At 41.9% G+C, this 21,197-nt stretch overlaps 2 protein-coding genes and 2 long non-coding RNA genes across 6 annotated transcripts; 1 reads left to right on the top strand and 3 right to left on the bottom strand.

Moving 5' to 3' along the window:
* Positions 1-6: 6 nt before the first annotated feature.
* Positions 7-8,506, bottom strand: LOC127919838 (gastrula zinc finger protein XlCGF17.1-like). 2 transcript variants are annotated; one of them, XM_052503694.1, is made up of 2 exons: positions 7,927-8,506; positions 7-1,711 (listed from the first exon to the last, which is right to left on the bottom strand). In XM_052503694.1, the coding sequence occupies exons 1-2, from the start codon at positions 8,273-8,275 to the stop codon at positions 912-914; spliced, it is 1,149 nt and encodes a 382-aa protein (XP_052359654.1). In that variant the 5' UTR covers positions 8,276-8,506; the 3' UTR covers positions 7-911. The 2 variants fall into 2 exon arrangements, with proteins under 2 accessions (XP_052359654.1, XP_052359655.1); XM_052503695.1 differs by lacking the exon at positions 7-1,711 and adding an exon at positions 6,277-6,421.
* Positions 5,084-20,799, top strand: LOC127919839 (uncharacterized). The gene is made up of 3 exons (XR_008104256.1): positions 5,084-6,133; positions 6,182-6,393; positions 20,690-20,799. It is a non-coding gene; the product is annotated as an uncharacterized LOC127919839 (long non-coding RNA).
* On the bottom strand, positions 10,729-11,621 carry LOC127919840 (uncharacterized). Of its 2 annotated transcripts, none has more exons than XR_008104258.1 (4): positions 11,590-11,621; positions 11,146-11,275; positions 11,007-11,086; positions 10,729-10,878 (listed from the first exon to the last, which is right to left on the bottom strand). It is a non-coding gene; the product is annotated as an uncharacterized LOC127919840 (long non-coding RNA). The 2 variants fall into 2 exon arrangements; XR_008104257.1 differs by lacking the exon at positions 11,590-11,621 and adding an exon at positions 11,317-11,343.
* Positions 13,768-20,910, bottom strand: LOC118378533 (zinc finger protein 239-like). Its single transcript, XM_052503696.1, has 2 exons — positions 20,687-20,910; positions 13,768-18,138 (listed from the first exon to the last, which is right to left on the bottom strand). The coding sequence occupies exons 1-2, from the start codon at positions 20,847-20,849 to the stop codon at positions 17,168-17,170; spliced, it is 1,134 nt and encodes a 377-aa protein (XP_052359656.1). The 5' UTR covers positions 20,850-20,910; the 3' UTR covers positions 13,768-17,167.
* Between the last annotated feature and the right edge of the window lie 287 nt (positions 20,911-21,197).

Here is a 21,197-nt window from a genome sequence, read left to right as displayed (position 1 = left end):
GGGTCAGTTTGATATATCTGGAGTACTTTTCCTGTCTTATCCGGTGTCCTGTGTGAGTTTAAGTATGCTCTCTCTAATTCTTTCTTTCTCACTCTCTGAGGACCTGAGCCCTAGGACCAGGCCTCAGGACTACCTGGCACGATGACTCCTTGCTGTCCCCAGTCCACCTGGCCGTGTTGCTGCTCCAGTTTCAACTGTTCTGCCTGCGGCTATGGAACCCTGACCTGTTCACCGGATGTGCTACCTGTCCCAAACCTGCTGTTTACAACTCTCTAGAGACAGCAGGAACGGAAGAGATACTCTTAATGATCGGCTATGAAAAGCCAACTGACATTTACTCCTGAGGTGTTGATCTGTTGCACCCTCGACAACTACTGTGATTATTATGATTTGACCATTTATGAACATTTGAACATCTTGGCCATGTTCTGTTATAATCTCCACCCGGTACAGCCAGAAGAGGGCTGGCCACCCTTCATAGACTGGATCCTCTCGAGGTTTCTTCCTAGATTTTGGCCTTCCTAGGGAGTTTATACTAGCCACCGTGCTTCTACACCTGCATTGCTTGCTGTTTGGGGTTTTAGGCTGGGTTTCTGTACAGCACTTTGAGATATCAGCTGATGTAAGAAGGGCTATATAAATACATTTGATTTGATCCGATATAGTACTCTTCCATTTCAGAGGCTGGATTTTCCCCATGAGGCTAATATCCATAACATGTTGAAATCAATTCATAAGGGGGCAAATGTTTAGGCTTCTACATTGTGAAATCATTACAATTCTCCTCCTACAATGTAAAAAAACATTCTACATTGTGACATTAACTCACTGAAATCATGTAACAACTCCTTCATGTATGTATTAACTAATATTTGATCAGAGATCTTTTATCAGATGATCTCTGGTCACAGCTATGATATTTCAATCCTGTGTGTTCTCTGGTGTAGAGTCAGATGGCCAGATTGACCAAAACTCTTCCCACATTGACCACAGCGATAAGGTTTCTCTCCTGTGTGTGTTCTCTGGTGTAGAGTCAGGTGGCCAGATGTAGCAAAACTCTTCCCACAATGATCACAGATATGTTTCTCTCTTGTGTGTGTTCTCTTGTGCACTCTCAGATCTCCAGATTGACTAAAACTCCTCCCACATTGACCACAGCTGAAAGGTTTCTCTCCTGTGTGTGTTCTCTGGTGAACTGTCAGCTCTCCAGATCGACCAAAACTCTTCCCACATTGATCACAGCTATAAGGTTTCTCTCCTGTGTGTGTTCTCTGGTGAACTGTCAGCTGGCAAGATCGACCAAACCTCTTCCCACATTGATCACAGCTATAGGGTTTCTCTCCTGTGTGTGTTCTCAGGTGCTGAGTCAGAGAGCCAGATGTTGTAAAACTCTTCCCACATTGATCACAGCTATAGGGTTTCTCTCCTGTGTGTGTTCTCTGGTGTCGTGTCAGCTGGTCAGATTGAACAAAACTCTTCCCACATTGATCACAGCTGTAAGATTTCTCTCCTGTGTGTATTCTCTGATGAATTGTAATGCCTGATGAGGTGAATCTCTTCCCACAGTCAGAGCAGCAGTGAGTTCTCTTCACTGTGGGTCTCTGCAGGTGTTTATTGAGGTGTTCTGATCTGGAGAGACCCTTCTCTCCCTCTTCAGCATCATGAGGTTGTTGAGGCTCCCCAGAGGATCCACGATAGTCCCGTATCTCTCCTGTGTGAACAACAAAGTCAGACAGATGATTAAAGGCCCACAACAGCAGAAGTCCACTGTAAAAGGTGATGCCAACAGCTTAGCTATGATGTTGTACAGCAATTGACGTCTGTAATGAATGTTAACATTATTTGACAATTATCTTAATTAGTAAGAAAAGTCATATTTTTTCTTGTTTTCACATTAGTAGTAACATCGATGATTGTAGGCTAGAAATAGGATATTCATGTTGTTGAAACTCTAAACAGTGTGCCAGACGACTTTTGTTCTCCAAGGCCCCCTTCTGGGTTTAATAAAATTGTGGCACAAGGGCGATGCACACACAATTTGTTTGCAGAAATACCTCCCTGCTAAACTAATGAGGAAACCGCTAGTTATGGATGTAGTATATCTGCCTGGAGCAAAAATGGTGAGCAAAGATTTTAGTTTTTCACAATGTATTCTGAATATGAATGGGGGAAAACTCAGGGGAGTAACCTCCGTTTCCAGGTTGCTTATGAGAGCATTTCACACTACTTTGGATTATACATTTAAGGCTCATTTGAATGTCCTGTTTAATATAATGTTTGCTGCAGTATTATGAATTATGTGTAATTATTGAAGAACCGCGTTAATGACAGTATCCATTTGGGTGTTGTCAAAGTTACGATTTAATTTTTTATTTCACCTTTATTTATACTTCCTGTACTACCTGCTGGAGCGAGTGCTATGGGTGGGTGTTGCTATGGTGACCAGTGAGCCGAGTTAAGGCGGCCTAGCAAAGACTTATAGATGACCTGGAGCCAGCGGGTTTGGCAACAAATATGTGATAGCAAACTGGATGCAGTCTGAGTAGAGTGTTGGAGGCTATTTTGTAAATGATATCGCCGAAGTTAAGGATAGGTAGGATAGTCAGTTTTACGAGGGTGTTTGGCAGCGTGAGTGAAGGAGGCTTTGTTTCGAAATAGGAAGCAAATTGTAGATGCTTAATAGGAGTCTGGAAGGAGAGTTTACAGTCTAACCAGATACCTAGGTATTAGTAGTTGTCCACATATTCTAAGTCAGAACCGTCCAGAGTAGTGATGCTAGTCGGGCGGGCGGTTGCGGGCAGCGATCGGTTGAAGCGCATGCATTTAGTTTAACTTGCGTTTAAAAGCAGTTGGAGGCCACAGAAGGAGTGTTGTATGGCATTGAAGCTTGTTTGGAGGTTTGTTAACACATTGTCCAAAGAAGGGCCAGATGTATACAGAATGGTGTCATCTGACTAGAGGTGGATCAAGGAATCACCCGCAGCAAGAGCGACATCGTTGATATATACAGAGTCGGCCCGAGAATTGAACCCTGTGGTAACTCCATAAAGACTGCCAGAGGTCCGGACAACAGGCCAGGTTGATGAAGACGGCTGCACAGTACTGTCTTTTATCGATGGCGGAAATTATATTGTTTAGTACCTTGAGTGTGGATGAGGTGCACCTGTGACCAGCTCGGAAACCGGATTGCACTGCGGAGAAGGTACGGTGGGATTCGAAATGGTCAGTGATCTGTTTGTTAACTTGGCTTTCGAAGACTTTAGAAAAGGCAGGACAGGATGGATGTAACAGTTTGGGTCAAGAGTATCACCCCCTTTGAAGAGGGGGATGACTGTGGAAGAGAGGTTGAACAGACTAGTAATAGGGGTTGCAACAATGGCGGCAGATAATTTTAGAAAGAGGGTCCAGATTGTCTTGCCCAGCTGATTTGTACGGGAACAGGATTTGCAGCTCTTTCAGAACATCAGCTATCTGGATTTGGGTGAAGGAGAAGCTGGGGAGGCTTGGGCAAGTAGCTGCGGGGGGTGCGGAGCTGTTGGTTGGGGTAGCCAGGAGGAAAGCATGGCCAGCCGTAGAGAAATGCTTATTGAAATTCTCGATTATTGTGGATTTTTCGGTGGTGACAGTGTTTCTTAGCCTCATTGCAGTGGGCAGCTGGGAGGAGGTGCTCTTATTCTCAATGGACTTTACAGTGTCACAAAACTTTTTGGAGTTAGAGCTACAGGATGCAAATTTCTGTTTAAAAAAGTTAGCCTTTGCTGTCCTAACTGACTGTGTGTATTGGTTCCTGACTTCTCTAATAAAGTTGCATATCGCGGGGACTATTCGACGCTAGTGCAGTAGGCCACAGGATGTATTTGTGCTGGTCGAGAGCAGTCTGGTCTGGAGTGAACCAAGGGCTATATCTGTTCCTAGTTGTATTTTTTTTTTAAAGGGGCATGCTTATTTATGGTGGTGAGGAAATTACAATTAATGAACAATCAGGCATCCCCTACTGAAGGGATGAGGTCAATATCCTTCCAGGATACCCGGGCCAGGTCGATTAGAAAGGCCTGCTTGCAGAAGTGATTTTGTCTACAGATTTAGGGTTGTTCCTGGTGGGTTCCTTGAAAATGTGTGTGAGATTGAGGGCATCTAGCTTGGATTGTAGGACGGCCGGGGTGTTAACCTCACTAGGGTAGGGGGCACTATTTTCACCTCCGGATGAAAGTAAACTTGGTAGATTTGGATAGAAAACACTTTAAATTTTCCAAAACTGTTAAAATAATGTCTGAGTATAACAGAACTGATACGACAGGCGATGTTCTATGTTCTGATGGAGGTTCTAGCTATAAGGTCTAACAAAAACAGCAGATCCATATCATATTGGGTGAGGCGGGTTGCCGGAAGGTATATTTAATTTAAAAATGAAAAGGATTGAAATATATTGCAATATATACAAAAAAAATGAAAAAAACATACCATTTACAACAAACACGTCTTAATGCTACGCCATCTTGGATTACAAAATGACTCAGTTAAAAACCATTGGATCTAGCAAACTCAAACTATTTAGTATTTCTGTGCCCATGAAAACTGTTTTCCCAGCGTAACATAAGGAGCCACTAAATGATACATAGTTCGAGTGCATTTCAGAATACAAAACAACTGTCTGACAGCAAGATCCCTTATTTAAGTTGAAGTTCATCATATGACAAGAATAACGTTATGACTATAACTACTGTTCCCTGAAGGAGGGAAACTAGGTACAACATACTATTAAATCCATGCCTCGCTGGAAGCCCCGCCTTCTACAGGTGATGAGTGAGGCTTGGATTTATTCCTTAAAATGTAATGCCGCTCTACATCAACCCAGGAAAGGGTGGGGACAAACAGGTGTTGAACCTCGATTCCCTCCTTCAGGGAAGTGTAATTATAATCAAAGTTACACTCCCTTTCAGTCGGCCAACTTCGGTACAACATACTATGGGGAAATAAAATCATTCCCCAGCCGACCCAAACGGATACTAAATTAAACTGCCCCTGGCAGACCACCCAGACCTGACCCTACAAGATGTGTCAGTTTTGTCAATTTATTCATTGTCTTTCATTTGAAACACTCCTGTCAATGTTGAGTAAGGACGCACACCTGATTACCCATTTAGAAGTAGGATTAATCTATCTGGCCTGCACACAAATGTAGGCCTATAAATGTGCCCATTTGGGGATGTCTGATAGTATTTCTGATTGTCTTAACGCACCAACACTAATGAGTTGTGGAGCTTCTCAAAGCAATGCTTTATTCACCTCAAACAGCAAGTAAACAAAGTCTAATCAGAATCAATTGCAAATGACAATAGTTCCTCAAAGTATTTTTGTAAAATATTTCTAGCTCTCGCCCTTTCGATAACCACTCGGCATAAAAGGGAAAAATGTAATGCTCTGATCCAGTGGAAATGTCATAAAAAACCTGATTACTTCTTATCCTTTTCACAAATAGCCTACACCTACTGTGTCTGTCCAGAACTCATTGGAGCAGGAAACTGAGGGCCTAGAATATTGTATACAATGGTGCAAGCTTGCTATACGAGTTTCCTGACCCAGTTGATACAATGTTTCAAGTTTGTTGTAGACAGGCCATTTATCGGGATATTTTCTACCTGCAGAAAGCAATGTTTTTATTTGTTGGCTTTATGTAGGCTTTTTTTTTTACATAGTTGGCAATGGCAATAAAAGTTACTTTTAGATATCTATAATTCTCATTTAGATTTAGATAGAATGTAGATTAATCACAGACAATAATTTTGAGATACTATTATAAATTAAATGAAACTGTTCCACGAAAATGTGCATATGAAAATCATAACTGGCACACAGATTGGTAGAAATGGTCAGATACATTTGCACTCCAACTGGAAAAGGTTGCATACAGCTGGTGTAGTCTATTACTAGTCTATCTATCTGTCCAGCAGCGGAGGGGGGAGGCTCCCTCCGGTCAGGTTATGTTGACGAGCGGCTCCCTCCGGTCAGGTTGTGTTGACGAGCGGCTCCCTCCGGTCAGGTTGTGTTGACGAGCGGCTCCCTCCGGTCAGGTTGTGTTGACGAGCGGCTCCCTCCGGTCAGGTTGTGTTGACGAGCGGCTCCCTCCGGTCAGGTTGTGTTGACGAGCAGGTTGTGTTGACGAGCGGCTCCCTCCGGTCAGGTTGTGTTGACGAGCGGCTCCCTCCGGTCAGGTTGTGTTGACGAGCGGCTCCCTCCGGTCAGGTTGTGTTGACGAGCGGCTCCCTCCGGTCAGGTTGTGTTGACGAGCGGCTCCCTCCGGTCAGGTTGTGTTGACGAGCGGCTCCCTCCGGTCAGGTTGTGTTGACGAGCGGCTCCCTCCGGTCAGGTTGTGTTGACGAGCGGCTCCCTCCGGTCAGGTTGTGTTGACGAGCGGCTCCCTCTAGTTATGACGTCGAGTAATTTGTGTGTCTTAATTATTTAATTAAACAGAATGCTTCACTTCACTAGGGTAGGGGACAGCATTCAGAATTTTGGATCAAAACAGTGCCTAAATTAAACTACCTGCTACTCAGGCCGAGAAGCTAGGATATGCATATAATTAGTCGATTTGGATAGAAAATATAAAGTTTCCAAAACTGTTAAAATAATGTCTGTGAGTATAACAGAACTGATATGGCAGGCGAACCTGAGGAAAATCCATCCAGGAAGTACTATTATTTTGAAAGGCTGTTTTTCCATTGAAAGCCTATCCACCATACAAAGACTTAGGACCCAGGTCACGATCTCTATGGCTTCTTCTACATGTGGTCATTCTTTAGGCATTGTTTCAGGCTTTTACTCTGAAAAATTAGGGAGATACATTTCCACCATCATTTGCAAATAAATTCATAAAAAATCCTACAATGTGATTTTCTGGATTTTTTTCCTCATTTTGTCTGTCATAGTTAAAGTGTACCTATGATGAAAATTACAGGCCTCTCATCTTTTTAAGTGGGAGAACTTGCACAATTGGTGGCTGACTAAATACTTTTTTGCCCCACTGTACATCCTAGAAACCTGGTTAAACTATCATTATGACATCATAGATGAATTCTAGAATATACTATATAGCCTAGAAAACTGGTTAAATTATCAATATGACATCATGGATGGCCAGTCCTTGTATTCATAGTGTAGTGAATTCAGGGGGAGGCCCTGAGCTGAACTCAAACCTGGGTCCAACGACTGTCAAGTCAACACCTTATAACTGTTACGACGAGGTCGCTAGGTGTTCGGTTAAGGTTTCTTCAATATCGTTCTCTATAAATTTGAGAGTGGTTACACTTCTCCTTCCCCCATCCCCCAGCGGTTAACCAAGTCTCTGGGCAGCCATTTTGTTGCTGTTTAAAAAAAACACAAAACCCAGCAATCTGCAGTTCAAACAATAACAAATCTGTCATTCTACCACTATTTTGGTAATAAAATTATGGGTTTGGAGAAATGTAACTACAGACAGACCTATGGATGCAAGGACTGACCATCCATGATATCAACATTATAGTTTTAACCATGTTGAGGCGGCAGGGTAGCCTAGTGGTTAGAGCGTTGGACTAGTAACCGGAAGGTTGCAAGTTCATATCCCCGAGCTGACATGGTACAAATCTGTCAATTAACCCACTGTTCCTAGTCCGTTATTGAAAATAAGAATTTGTTCTTAACTGCTATACAGTGTTGATTTACATTGTTTCTAAACATTATAGTAAAAAAAGCTTATTTAGGGTTCTGATGGGGTACAACAGTTGAACTCAGCTCATGAGGCATGTGTTATATTCTTCAAGAATCAATGGCTGTAAATAAATCATTTAAAAGTCACAATATGGGTGTAGCAATTGCAGATTTCCACCTTAACACCAAACATCAGTTCAACTGCAGAGTTTGTGCCTCTGTTGTTAAGACAGTACTTACCAGTGTTAATCAGGGAATGGTTTCTCAAAACCATCTTATGGCCAAATTCTTCGTTAGAACCATTGGATGCCTTAAGATGCGTTTGGGAAACCGGGCCCAGATATCCAGGTTCCTCCTCTTCCTCCTTTTTCGATGTAAAAGTAATCTCCTCCCCCTCCTCTTTCACGCCATAAACTACATCCTCCTCTTTCACTCCACTCTCTACTTCTTGTTTTACTGTGATATCTTCCTCGTCTTTCACTCTGAACGCGTCCTCCTCTTCTTTCACAGTAAAGGCCCCACTCTCTACTTCTTGATTTACTGTAATATCCTTCTCTTCATTAGAAGGAGAGTAGCTTAGTGACAGCATGGTCGGATATGTTAGCTAGCTAGGCTAATGCTAACTTAACCAGCCCGCTAGCTGACTAATAACAACAACACCATTAATATAGAATTAAATCGGATAACTAACTAGACCACAGAAGTAGGGTTTAAAACACAGTGGCTAATATACACTAAAGTGTCTAAAGAGCTATATTGGTTCGGCTATTTTGTCTATCAAGCTACCGAGGTGTTTGACTAACTGTTGTTGCTGATGAAAGTAGCGTTCCGTCCACTACATTATACGTCACACCAGCAGCATCGCCTTAAATTCCCAGACCGCCATCTGCTGACTGGAGTGGGTAACGCAGTTGAGAAAAATGTATACGAAGCATGAGTTTTTACTCACCAGTGTAACAATACAGTGTGGTTAAAGACTTAGTAAGCTAGTTGTAATCACGATATGGTTACCTATAAGTACAAACAATGTTTTTGCGTTATTACATATTTATTAACTTATTTTGTGACTCTTCCAAACTACACACAATGCAGTATTTCTCAACGTCATATGGATGATCTTCTCTGTGCTACTGAGTTTGTTTGCCAGTGTAACGGTGTAACGAAGTTACATGTTTAAAATATTTGTATCCTCTATTTAACGAGGCAATTCATTTAAGAACAGTGCCTTAGACCGCTGCCCCGCTCGTGTGATAAAGGTATAGGATTCTGGGTAATCCACAGCAGATTTATGGAGAACTTGAAAATTGAGTGGTCCTGGGATAGCAATGTATAAAATTGACATTACATCATTAAATCCACGTTTTAAATCATACATTAGCGATTTATGTTTTAGTAACTACTGTTGTTGGTTTGGTGTCAAGTCAGCCTCACTTTATATGTTATTTGCCAAATCTCTGTTTTCCATGTGGGTTTTATGCTAAAGATCCCTCTTTTAAGTTGGTATCTAACTGGAAAATGCATCTTCTTTTAGGAGTGCTATTTTTACCCTGTCGACTATTGATCATTCATCCACACTGTGTGTCTCATCAAAGCAGGTAATTTATGACAAATGTATAAAGTACATGTTTTATAAACTCATGAGCACCAGCGAGTTTATCAACCCGGTTTTGTTAGTTTAGGTGTATTATACTTTTTCGCCACCAGAGGGGGACTTTGAGTAATATTTCAGGTTAATTTGATAATTTTTTGATACTAAAATGGATGACAGTTTATTCTGATGTAGTGAATATGAGACACATGGAAATAATGTATTTATATTTATTGTAGTAGATTAGGAATTAGTAGGAATTGTTAAATCCACTATAGGATCACAATAACTTTGATAGACATTTAAACTGTTTTTTTTGTTAGTAGGGCAGATTAATGTAGAATCGCTGTGGGAGTGGTATTTATATTCCGTCACTACTGATCATTCATCCATACTGTGTGTGTCCCATCATTGCAGCTTTGGAAATAAATTAACTATCCATCCATTGCGCCTTCCTGTGTTGACTCACTGACTTGAGAGACCAGGAAGGTCACACTAGCTCGATAGGTTGATATCGAGCTCAAGCTTCATCTCATATGAACTGTGTGGAACGCGTTACTTTTTGTTTTGTCAACTTTTCAATGGGGATGTTATGTTTGATACCGGAGGTACGAGGCCACGCGTCCAGATCGCTCAGCAGTAAACTTCAAAGCAGTGTGCTGATGATGCCTGTATCACCTTATCAGCAGCACGTCATCAATGACGTCTGAGGCTTCGTTTCATCGAACAACCACCTGATTGGTTTGTGCTTGTTTGACACTGCAGGCGACTGCCAACTGACTGATCTTCAAATCACCTTACATCATAAATAACGACTCATTATGATTTAAGCAGTGTGTCCCTTTATCAGCATTGATCAATGACTTTTGAAGATTAATTTTCTCCCATAATTCTCTGTCTCTGATCTTTTGATCTGCAAACACGTTTAAGTTTTGTTAGTTTGGTTCAAAATGGTCTCGGTGCTGGTTGGCTTTTTTTGTTGTTGATACAATTGTCTGGAAAGAGCCAATGCTTCAGGAAGCTTTGTTTCCCCATCACTACTTTTCAGCATGTTTTCTGTGAATTAGACTACGGGAGTTTTGTAAATTTTCCGGTAGTTGGTCTCTGCTGACCATAACCGTGCTGGTTGGTTATGCCGTTTAGGCTCATAGCTAGTTGGCTAAATAGCTGCATATTGCTAACGTTAGCTGGCTGGGTAGCTAACATTCTTTGATATTTGGTTAGATGGTGTTATGTTTTTCCAAAACGTTGGTTTACTTTAAACACTCAAGTCATGAGTGCAAACGATTAGTTTAATTTAAAATTCTACATTTTAAATTATTTCGGTTGTAGTTTACATCATAGGGAATAGGCTGGTCCTCCATATTAATTCACACCTGACTTTGGCATTCTCCTGAATTCTGATTGGTTTAATGTAATAACTCCAAATATACAACTGTGAGGTGTTACTTTGCATTGGGGAAAATATTTTATTTATCTTTTTATAAACAATACAAAACATACAAACGACAACATCATACAAACATGAAGTACATCACACCTGCCCAGACCCACTAGAACACACCTCCATCTCCATTAACTACATCAGACCCACTAGAACACACCTCCTCCATCTCCATCAACTCCATGAACTACATCAGACACTGAACACACATCTCCATTAACTACATCAGACCCACTAGAACACACCCCCTCCATCTCCATGAACTACATCAGACCCACTAGAACACACCTCCATCTCCATTAACTACATCAGACCCACTAGAACACACCCCCATCTCCATTAACTACATCAGACCCACTAGAACACACCTCCATCCCACTCACACCTTCTCCAAACTACATCACCCATCAGACCCACTAGAACACACCTCCTTCTCCATTAACTACATCACACCTGCCCAGACCCACTAGAACACACCTCCATCTCCATTAACTACATCAGACCCACTAGAACACACCTCCATCTCCATTAACTACATCAGACCCACTAGAACACACCTCCATCTCCATTAACTACATCAGACTCCACTAGAACACACCCCCATCTCCATTAACTACATCAGACCCAGAACACACCTAGAAAATCACCTATTCTCCATTAACTACATCACACCTAGAAAGACCCACTAGAACACCCCCATCTCCATTAACATCACACCTCAGACCCACTAGAACACACCTCCATCTCCATTAACTACATCACACCTGCCCAGACCCACTAGAACACACCTCCATCTCCATTAACTACATCAGACCCACTAGAACACACCTCCATCTCCATTAACTACATCACCTGACCCACTAGAACACACCTCCATCTCCATTAACTACATCACACCTGCCCAGACCCACTCACACCTCCATCTATTACTACATCACACCTGACCCACTAGAACACACCTCCATCTCCATTAACTACATCACACCTGCCCAGACCCACTAGAACACACCTCCATCTCCATTAACTACATCACACCTGCCCAGACCCACTAGAACACACCTCCATCTCCATTAACTACATCACACCTGCCCAGACCCACTAGAACACACCTCCATCTCCATTAACTACATCACACCTGCCCAGGCCCACTAGAACACACCTCCATCTCCATTAACTACATCAGACCTACCTGGTCTATAATCAATTTTATTCACAATCTGACATCACTCCAGTATTTCTTGACATCATTCAAATGCTAATTGTCTTTATTCCACTACTGAAGAAGCATGACTGAAATCACCTCATATTTTAAACATTCAGCCTGACAAAATACATGTTTTATTATTCCATGCCTCACCATTAAGTGAAGTATTGCCAATACATATTAACAAAGGGGTGTACATTTGGTTTTGATTTTCATATTTACAATTTATTTATTTAACATTTAGTAATCATAATTATTTATGCAACCAGCTGACCATTTTTGGGTAAAATTATATTGACAATGTTGCCCTGCTTTTAGAATATCAGGATTCATTCTCAATGTGCTAACCCAAATGCATGACATTGGGGACTGGGCCCGATCCAACAACATGACTATTGAGTGAACCCTGAAAAGAGAGCGAGAAGTAAGGTGGAAAGTTACTATGGATATTGCAGGAGTTGTTTGCTGATTGTCTCAAGGGTGGGCAGTCAACCAGTTTTGCGTTTAGCCAGTGCGTTGCCATGGATCACTATTTATTTTGACTGCACGTTTTTTCCATATTGGAGACTCATTGGAGAGTTTTTTTTTTGTTCCAAGGGGATGAGAGTTCTGGAAGCTAAAATGCTTGTGCATCTAGTTCCGACAATGCAGTAATAATCTAACCTAACACTTCCACAACTACTACCTTGTACACACAAGTGTAAAGGGATAAAGAATATGTACATAAAGATATATGAATGAGTGATGGTACAGAACTGCATAGGCAAGATGCAGTAGATGGTATCGAGTACAGTATATACATATACATATGAGATGAGTAATGTAGGGTATGTAAAAATATTAAGTGGCATTGTTAAAAGTGGCTAGTGATACATTTTTTACATCAATTTCTATTATTAAAGTGGCTGGAGTTGTGTCAGTATGTTGGCAGCAGCCACTCTATATTAGTGATGGCTATTTAACAGTGATGGCCTTGAGATAGAAGCTGTTTTTCAGTCTCTCGGTCCCAGCTTTGATGAACCTGTACTGACCTCGCCTTCTGGATGATAGCGGGGTGAACAGGCAGTGGCTCGGGTGGTTGTTGTCCTTGATGATCTTTATGGCCTTCCTGAGACATCGGGTGGTGTAGGTGTCCTGGAGGGCAGATAGTTTGCCCCCGGTGATGCGTTGTGCAGACCTCACTACCATCTGGAGAGCCTTACGGTTGTGGGCGGAGCAGTTGCCATACCAGGCAGTGATACAGCCCGACAGGATGCTCTCGATTGTGCATCTATATAATATGACTAAATGTGTTTGTGTTACAGGGTCAGTCAAGAAATGGAACAGCAAGGCCACAGAACATGACATAAGCAGAGCTGTGGGAGACCACCTCAAGCCCCTGGTAGAGCCGGGGTGGTGTTTACCACTCCACCACACCTTCAGCAGGCTGGAAAAGTGGGATTGATCTGTTTGATCCAGTAGTTGAATCCTTTGACATATTGTTGATTTCAAAACATTTCAGTTTCAACAAATGAACTGAGTTGGTTGAAAAGTGATACTAAACGTACATACCATGCACTAAAAAAAAATTATGCCATTTAGCAGACGCTTTTATCCAAAGCGACTTACAGTCAGTCATGTGTGCATACATTCTACATATGGGTGGTCCCGGGAATCGAACCCACTACCCTGGCGTTACAAGCGCCATGCTCTACCAACTGAGCTACAGAAGGACCACTATTTTAACATAGTGGAAGATAAACTGTTTTATCATACTAAGATATGTTTTGCTTTTGCACATATTTGTTCATTGGTTTTGCTAGTCTGTTGATTGCCAGTCATTGGGTTCATTTGTCTTACAATATGTTCAAATCAAATCAAGCTTTATTTATACAGCACATTTCAGACACGGATCCAAACCAACGGGTTCACATGAAAAACAATGAAAATAAACAGAAATATTTAGTACACAAACAACAATAACTGAAAGACTAATGAGCATTCTTAGGAAATGCCATTGATTAAAATATTATTTGGATGCAATATCCAACCCAAAAATATTAGCTTGTTTTTTTAGGAGGGGTTCTGAAAGACACTGAGGGTGTCGACTGAAAATCACACTAAAGGTGTTGATTTGTCACATCTATCAAGACAACTGGAGCACTGGGCCAGACACTCTTAAATAGAACCTGGACCAGCTCAGGTGAAAAAACTTCTCACTAACGAGATGGACAAGCCAGCACAGGTGTAACATACTATATTTTCGTTGGACACGTTTGCTCACCACCAACAGAAAACAACTTCCATTTCACATTATAATCAACTACAATGCTTCACCTTCACCAATATAAACATGGTGTCTACTGGCTGTCAACAATTAAAAACAAGAAAAAACACCTATTCCTAAATAATAATAAACAATCATGTTATTTTTTTCTCCTTTTTCTTTCTATAGAATCCTAAAACTCACTAGCTTCTAGAACTCTCGTCCTCTTGGAACGAGCCCAAACAAAACTCAGATCAAATTGTATTAGTCACATGCACCGAATACAACAGTGAAATGCTTCCTTATGAGCCCCAAACCAACAGTGCAGTTTCAATACGGAAAAGAATAAGAGATAAAACTCCAAATAAACACACTGGCTCAACGCAAAACACAAATCTTTTTGACTGCCCACCCCAGAGATAATCAGCAACCAAGTTTTCCTTACCACGGACTGATTTCAAGAGGAAACTCCTGCGATATCCGTAATAACTTTCCACCTCACTGCGGAGCTTCTCTCTCTTTTCAGGGTTCACTAGATAGGCATGTTGTTGGATCTGGGCCCAGTCCCCAATATCATGCTCTAGAACATTTGGTTTGGCACATGTGAGAATTAACCCTGATATTCTAAAAACAGGGCAACAATGTCAATATAATTGTACCAAAAAATTGTCATGTTGGTTGCATGAATAAATATCACTACCAAATGTTACATGAAATGTAAATATGAAATATTTGATTGCATAGTCATATTTTCAACGTCTTTTCAATATAATTTTGCTTGGTGGGATAGCCCAATGTCAAAACACAGTTTTAACGTGTCCAAATCAATAACCAATATGCAGGAACAGTTTGGGGATAAATTGAAAACCTAAACATAACATGTGCTATATACACAAACATCTGCCACAATAATCATATTACTTGTATTTTTTAAACAAGCTCCTTATAAACTGCACAAACACCAGAAACACTGTTGTTTTGACAAATAGCAATAAATCACTGATATCGATTAGGTGGGAAATTAGGTTGTACGTGCTGTTGAAACTGACACAACAAAAAAACACATGGAAATGGGAGATATATTTTACCTCCCTGGTTAGAGGACAACCTGCAGAAGAGTCAGCTACATTTGGGAGTGATGCATTAAATTTAGGGGTCGCTAAACAGGGGAATGCAACACTTATTTGTCATCACTCATCGATATCATGCTAAAAAAATTGTGAGAGGAGAGAGATGAGGTTGCACGTCCTGTTAAAACTAACAGCTCAAAAACCACATGGAATCTGGGAGTACATCCCTGGGAGTACATCCCTGGTTAGAGGACAATTTGTAGAAAACAGCACGCCACATTTTGAAGTGTTGCATTTTGATTCAAGTGGGTCACCAACGTGGTAAGTGTAACACAACTCCTAATTGTCCCTAGAATTTCTAAGCAAACATCTGGAGGCAGGGCTTTCTCCTGTAGATCTCCATTTGAATGGAATGGTCTGCCTATCCATGTGACAGACTCGGTCTCAACCTTTAACTCTTTACTGAAGACTCATCTCTTCAGTACGTCATATGATTGAGTGTAGTCTGGCCCAGGAGTGTGAAGGTAAACGGAAAGGCTCTGGAGCAACGAACCGTCCTTGCTGTCTCTGCCTGGCCGGTTCCCCTCTCTCCACTGGGATTCTCTGCCTCTAACCCTATTACAGGGGATGAGTCACTGGCAAACTGGTGCTCTCTCATGCCGTCCCTAGGAGGGGTGCATCACTTGAGTGGGTTGTGTCACTGACGTGATCTTCCTGTCTGGGTTGGCGCTCCCCCTTGGGTTGTGCCGTGGCGGAAATCTTTGTGGGCTTTACTCTGCCTTGTCTCAGGATGGTAAGTTGGTGGTTGAAGATATCCCTCTAGCGGTGTGGGGGCTGTGCTTTGGCAAAGTGGGTGGGGTTATATCCTTCCTGTTTGGCCCTGTCCGGGGGTATCATCGGATGGGGCCACAGTGTCTCCTGACCCCTCCTGTCTCAGCCTCCAGTATTTATGCTGAAGTAGTTTATGTGTCAGGGGGCTAGGGTCAGTTTGATATATCTGGAGTACTTCTCCTGTCTTATCCGGTGTCCTGTGTGAATTTAAGTATGCTCTCTCTAATTCTTTCTTTCTCACTCTCTGAGGACCTGAGCCCTAGGACCAGGCCTCAGGACTACCTGGCACGATGACTCCTTGCTGTCCCCAGTCCACCTGGCCGTGTTGCTGCTCCAGTTTCAACTGTTCTGCCTGCGGCTATGGAACCCTGACCTGTTCACCGGATGTGCTACCTGTCCCAAACCTGCTGTTTTCAACTCTCTAGAGACAGCAGGAACGGAAGAGATACTCTTAATGATCGGCTATGAAAAGCCAACTGACATTTACTCCTGAGGTGTTGATCTGTTGCACCCTCGACAACTACTGTGATTATTATTATTTGACCATGCTGGTCATTTATGAACATCTTGGCCATGTTCTGTTATAATCTCCACCCGGCACAGCCAGAAGAGGACTGGCCACCCCTCATAGCCTGGTTCTTCTCTAGGTTTCTTCCTAGGTTTTGGCCTTTCTAGGGAGTTTTTCCTAGCCACCGTGCTTCTACACCTGCATTGCTTGCTGTTTGGGGTTTTAGGCTGGGTTTCTGTACAGCACTTTGAGATATCAGCTGATATAAGAAGGGCTTTATAAATTAATTTGATTTGATCCGAACTCTTTTTTTAGTTTGTCAATTTTTGTTAAATCACATAAATAGTACTCTTCCATTTCAGAGCCTGGATTTTTCCCCATTAGGCTAATATCCATAACATGTTGATATCAATTCATAAGTGGGCACACGTTTAGGCTTCTACATTGTGAAATCATTACAATACTCCTACTACAATGTTAAAAAATTCTACATTGTGACATTCATTCATTGAAATCATGAAACAACTACTTCATGTATGTTTTTTCTAATATTTGATCAGAGATCTTTTATCAGATTATCTCTGGTCACAGCTATGAGATTTCAATCCTGTGTGTTCTCTGGTGTTGAGTCAGATTGCCAGATTGACTAAAACTCCTCCCACATTGATCACAGCTATAAGGTTTCTCTCCTGTGTGTGTTCTCTGGTGTAGAGTCAGGTGGCCAGATGTAGAAAATCTCTTCCCACATTGATCACAGCTATGAGGTTTCTCTCCTGTGTGTGTTCTCTGGTGTAGAGTCAGGTGGCCAGATGTAGAAAATCTCTTCCCACATTGATCACAGCTATGAGGTTTCTCTCCTGTGTGTGTTCTCTGGTGCACTGTCAGATCTCCAGATCGACTAAAACTCTTCCCACATTGACCACAGCTATAAGGTTTCTCTCCTGTGTGTGTTCTCTGGTGTAGAGTCAGGTGTACAGATGTAGCAAATCTCTTCCCACATTGATCACAGCTATAAGGTTTCTCTCCTGTGTGTGTTCTCTGGTGTACTTTCAGAGAGATTAACGTTGTAAAACTCCTCCAACATTGACCACAGCTATAAGGTTTCTCTCCTGTGTGTGTTCTCTGGTGTAGAGTCAGGCTGCTAGATGAAGTAAAACTCTTCCCACATTGATCACAGCTATATGGTTTCTCTCCTGTGTGTGTTCTCTGGTGGTATATCAGGTTGTGTGACTGAGTAAATCTCTTCCCACACTGATCACAGCTATGAGGTTTCTCTCCTGTGTGTATTCTCTTGTGCACTGTCAGATCTCCAGATCGACTAAAACTCCTCCCACATTGACCACAGCTATAAGGTTTCTCTCCTGTGTGTGTTCTCTGATGAATTTTAAAACCTGATGATGTGAATCTCTTCCCACAGTCAGAGCAGCAGTGAGTTCTCTTCCCTGTGGGTCTCTGCGGGTGTTTATTGAGGTGTTCTGATCTGGAGAGACTCTTCTCTGTCTCCTCAGCATCATGAGGTTGTTGAGGCTCCCCAGAGGATCCACAATAGTCACGTCTCTCTCCTGTGTGAACGACAAAGTCAGACAGATGAGTAAAGGCCCACAACAGCAGTAATCCCGTGTAAACGTTGATGCCAACAGCATAGCCATGATGTTGTACAACAATTGATGTCTGTAATGAATGTTAAAATTATTGTCTTAAAATGAGCAAGAAGTCATATTTTGTCTTGTTTTCACATTAGTAGTAACATCTAAGATTGTAGACTAGAAATAAATTATTCAAGTTGTTGAAACTCTAAACAGTGTGGTAGAAGACTTTTGGTCTACAATACAGGCCCCTTTGTGTTTTGTAAAATTGCGGCACGAGGGGAATTTGATTGCATTAACTCCTCCATGCTAATGACGAAACCACTAGTTATGGATGTCGTATATCTGGTGTGACAAGAGATGAAAAGAATCTGCCCACTCCATCAAGCAATGGGGACAGCAACACAGGGCATTCACGGGACCTCATGGAACCATGGACCACACCTGCAGAAACTGGACAACAGGGGGAAGCAGAGGAGATACCTATCATAGACTTCTCCCAGCTGACGCTTGACATGCCACCTACGCCGCCTCAAGTGGTAGAAACAACCAGCTGGTATCATTAAGTAGAATCAGCCAACAGTAACACGGAAGCAGCAGAATGGGAGTTAGTAGTGCATGACCTAGATTTAGAATAAGAAGCTTCCATTTAGACACAGGTCTAAGATGACATAATAAGCAATCTACCGTCCCAGTGTAAGCACTCAGTGTAAGCAATCTACAGTCCCCGAGTAAGCACTCAGTGTAAGCAATCTACAGTCCCCGAGTAAGCAGCCGGTGCAAGCAGCAGGGCAGTGTCAGTGTGAAAGTGTGGTTTAGCCACAGCTCCAGAAACTTGCGAACTTCCCCTGTAAAAAGGTATATAAAGAGAACAGAGATCATAAGAGAGGCATGATCCTCACTGACATATGAGACAGACTTCATATGGAGAATCATCATAGGTAAATTTACTATTGCACTATACGCTTTTTGTTAGACTAGAACAATATTTGAAACACAGGGGTCTTGACACCTCTTGATCACAGACAAAGCGGCAGTCAAACAGTGAGACATCAAGTACAGATGTGATTAGCAATACAAGGAAACAGCCAAGTACCAGTTACAATATATTGAGTCCATACACAGAGTTGGAAGTGTATTAAGATATTGGAATTCGGAATCTGTCGTTCTGCCCCTGAACAGGCAGTTAACCCACTGTTCCTAGGCCGTCATTGAAAATAAGAATTTGTTAAATAAAGGTAAAATAAAGGTAAAATAAAAAGCAAAAAATATTCAATTTGTGTCAAAATATATAACAATACTAGTTTCCAAGTGACTACTAGCTGACGAGCATAATAACCAATAGAAGTTATTAGGTATTGATATATACAGAGGTAAAAGAAACTTGAAGGTAAGGAAATATAGGAGGAATCCATAACACTCAGAATATTTAAATAGGAGTATATCTATCCAAGACCTCATACTAGACCGGAAAATAAGGGAGTGAACGAAGGAACAAACCCAACTCACGCGAAGGGCCATTACGCAGAAATAGAAGGGTTGGTAGGTCCGCACGCCTAGGCCCTTGTTACACCGCAGGAACTAAAATCCTAAAGTACTCTGCCCAGCCAGAAGACGGGGTAGAGGCATTTGCAAAAGTCAGCAACTATCATTATGACATCATAGATTAATTCTAGAATATACTATATAGCCCAGAAAACTGGTTAAATTATCATTATGACATCATGGATGGCCAGTCCTTGTATTCATAGTGTAGTGAATTCAGGGGGAGGCCCTGAGCTGAACTCAAACCTGGGTCCAGCGACTGTCAAGTCAACACCTTATAACTGTTACGCCAAGATGTCTGAACTTCTTGACGAGGTCGCTAGGTGTTGGGTTAAGGTTTCTACAATATCGTTCTCTATGAATTTGAGAGTGGTTACACTTCTCCTTCCCCCATCCCTCAGCTGTTAACCAAGTCTCTGGGCAGCCATTTTGTTGCTGTTTAAAAACCCCACACAACCCAGCAATCTGCAGTTCAAACAATAACAAATCTCTCATTCCACCACTATTTTGGTATTAAAATTATTATGGGTTTGGAGAAATGTAACTAGACAGACCTATGGATGCAAGGACTGACCATCCATGATATCAACATTATAGTTTTAGCCATGTTGAGGCAGCAGGGTAGCCTAGTGGTTAGAGCGTTGGACTAGTAACCGGTTGCAAGTTCACATCCCCGAGCTGACATGGTACAAATCTGTCGTTCTGCCCCTGAACAGGCAATTAACCCACTGTTCCTAGTCCGTTATTGAAATCAAGAATTTGTTCTTAACTGCTATAGTGTTGATTTACATTGTTTCTGATGGGGTACAACATTTGAACTCAGCTCATGAGGCATGTGTTATATTCTTCAAGAATCAATGGCTGTAAATAAATAATGTAAAAGTCACAATATGGGTGTAGCGATTGCAGATTTCAGCCTTAACACCAAACATCAGTTCAACTGCAGAGTTTGTGCCTCTGTTGTTAAGACAGTACTTACTAGTGTTAATCAGGGAACGGTTTCTCAAAACCATCTTATGGTTAAATTCATCGTTAGAACCATTGGATGCCTGAAGATGCGTTTGGGAAACCGGGCCCAGATATCCAGGTTCCTCCTCCTCCTTTTTCGATGTAAAAGTAATCTCCTCCCCCTCCTCTTTCATGCCATAAACTACATCCTCTCCTTTCACTCTGAACACGTCCTCCTCTTCTTTCACAGTAAAGGTCCCACTCTCTACTTCTTGTTTTACTGTGATATCTTCCTCCTCTTTCACTCTGAACGGTCCTCCTCTTCTTCCACAGTAAAGGTCCCACTCTCTACTTCTTGTTTTACTGTGATATCTTCCTCCTTTCACTCTGAACACGTCCTCCTCTTCTTTCACAGTAAAGGTCCCACTCTCTACTTCTTGTTTTACTGTGATATCTTCCTCCTCTTTCACTCTGAACGCGTCCTCCTCTTCTTTCACAGTAAAGGCCCCACTCTCTACTTCTTGTTTTACTGTGATATCTTC

This window comes from Oncorhynchus keta, unplaced genomic scaffold (assembly GCF_023373465.1).
Source record: "Oncorhynchus keta strain PuntledgeMale-10-30-2019 unplaced genomic scaffold, Oket_V2 Un_contig_17669_pilon_pilon, whole genome shotgun sequence".
Classification (NCBI taxonomy): domain Eukaryota; kingdom Metazoa; phylum Chordata; class Actinopteri; order Salmoniformes; family Salmonidae; genus Oncorhynchus; species Oncorhynchus keta.
The sequence above is the reverse complement of the archived record's forward strand: the minus strand, read 5'-3'. Positions and strand labels throughout refer to the sequence as shown.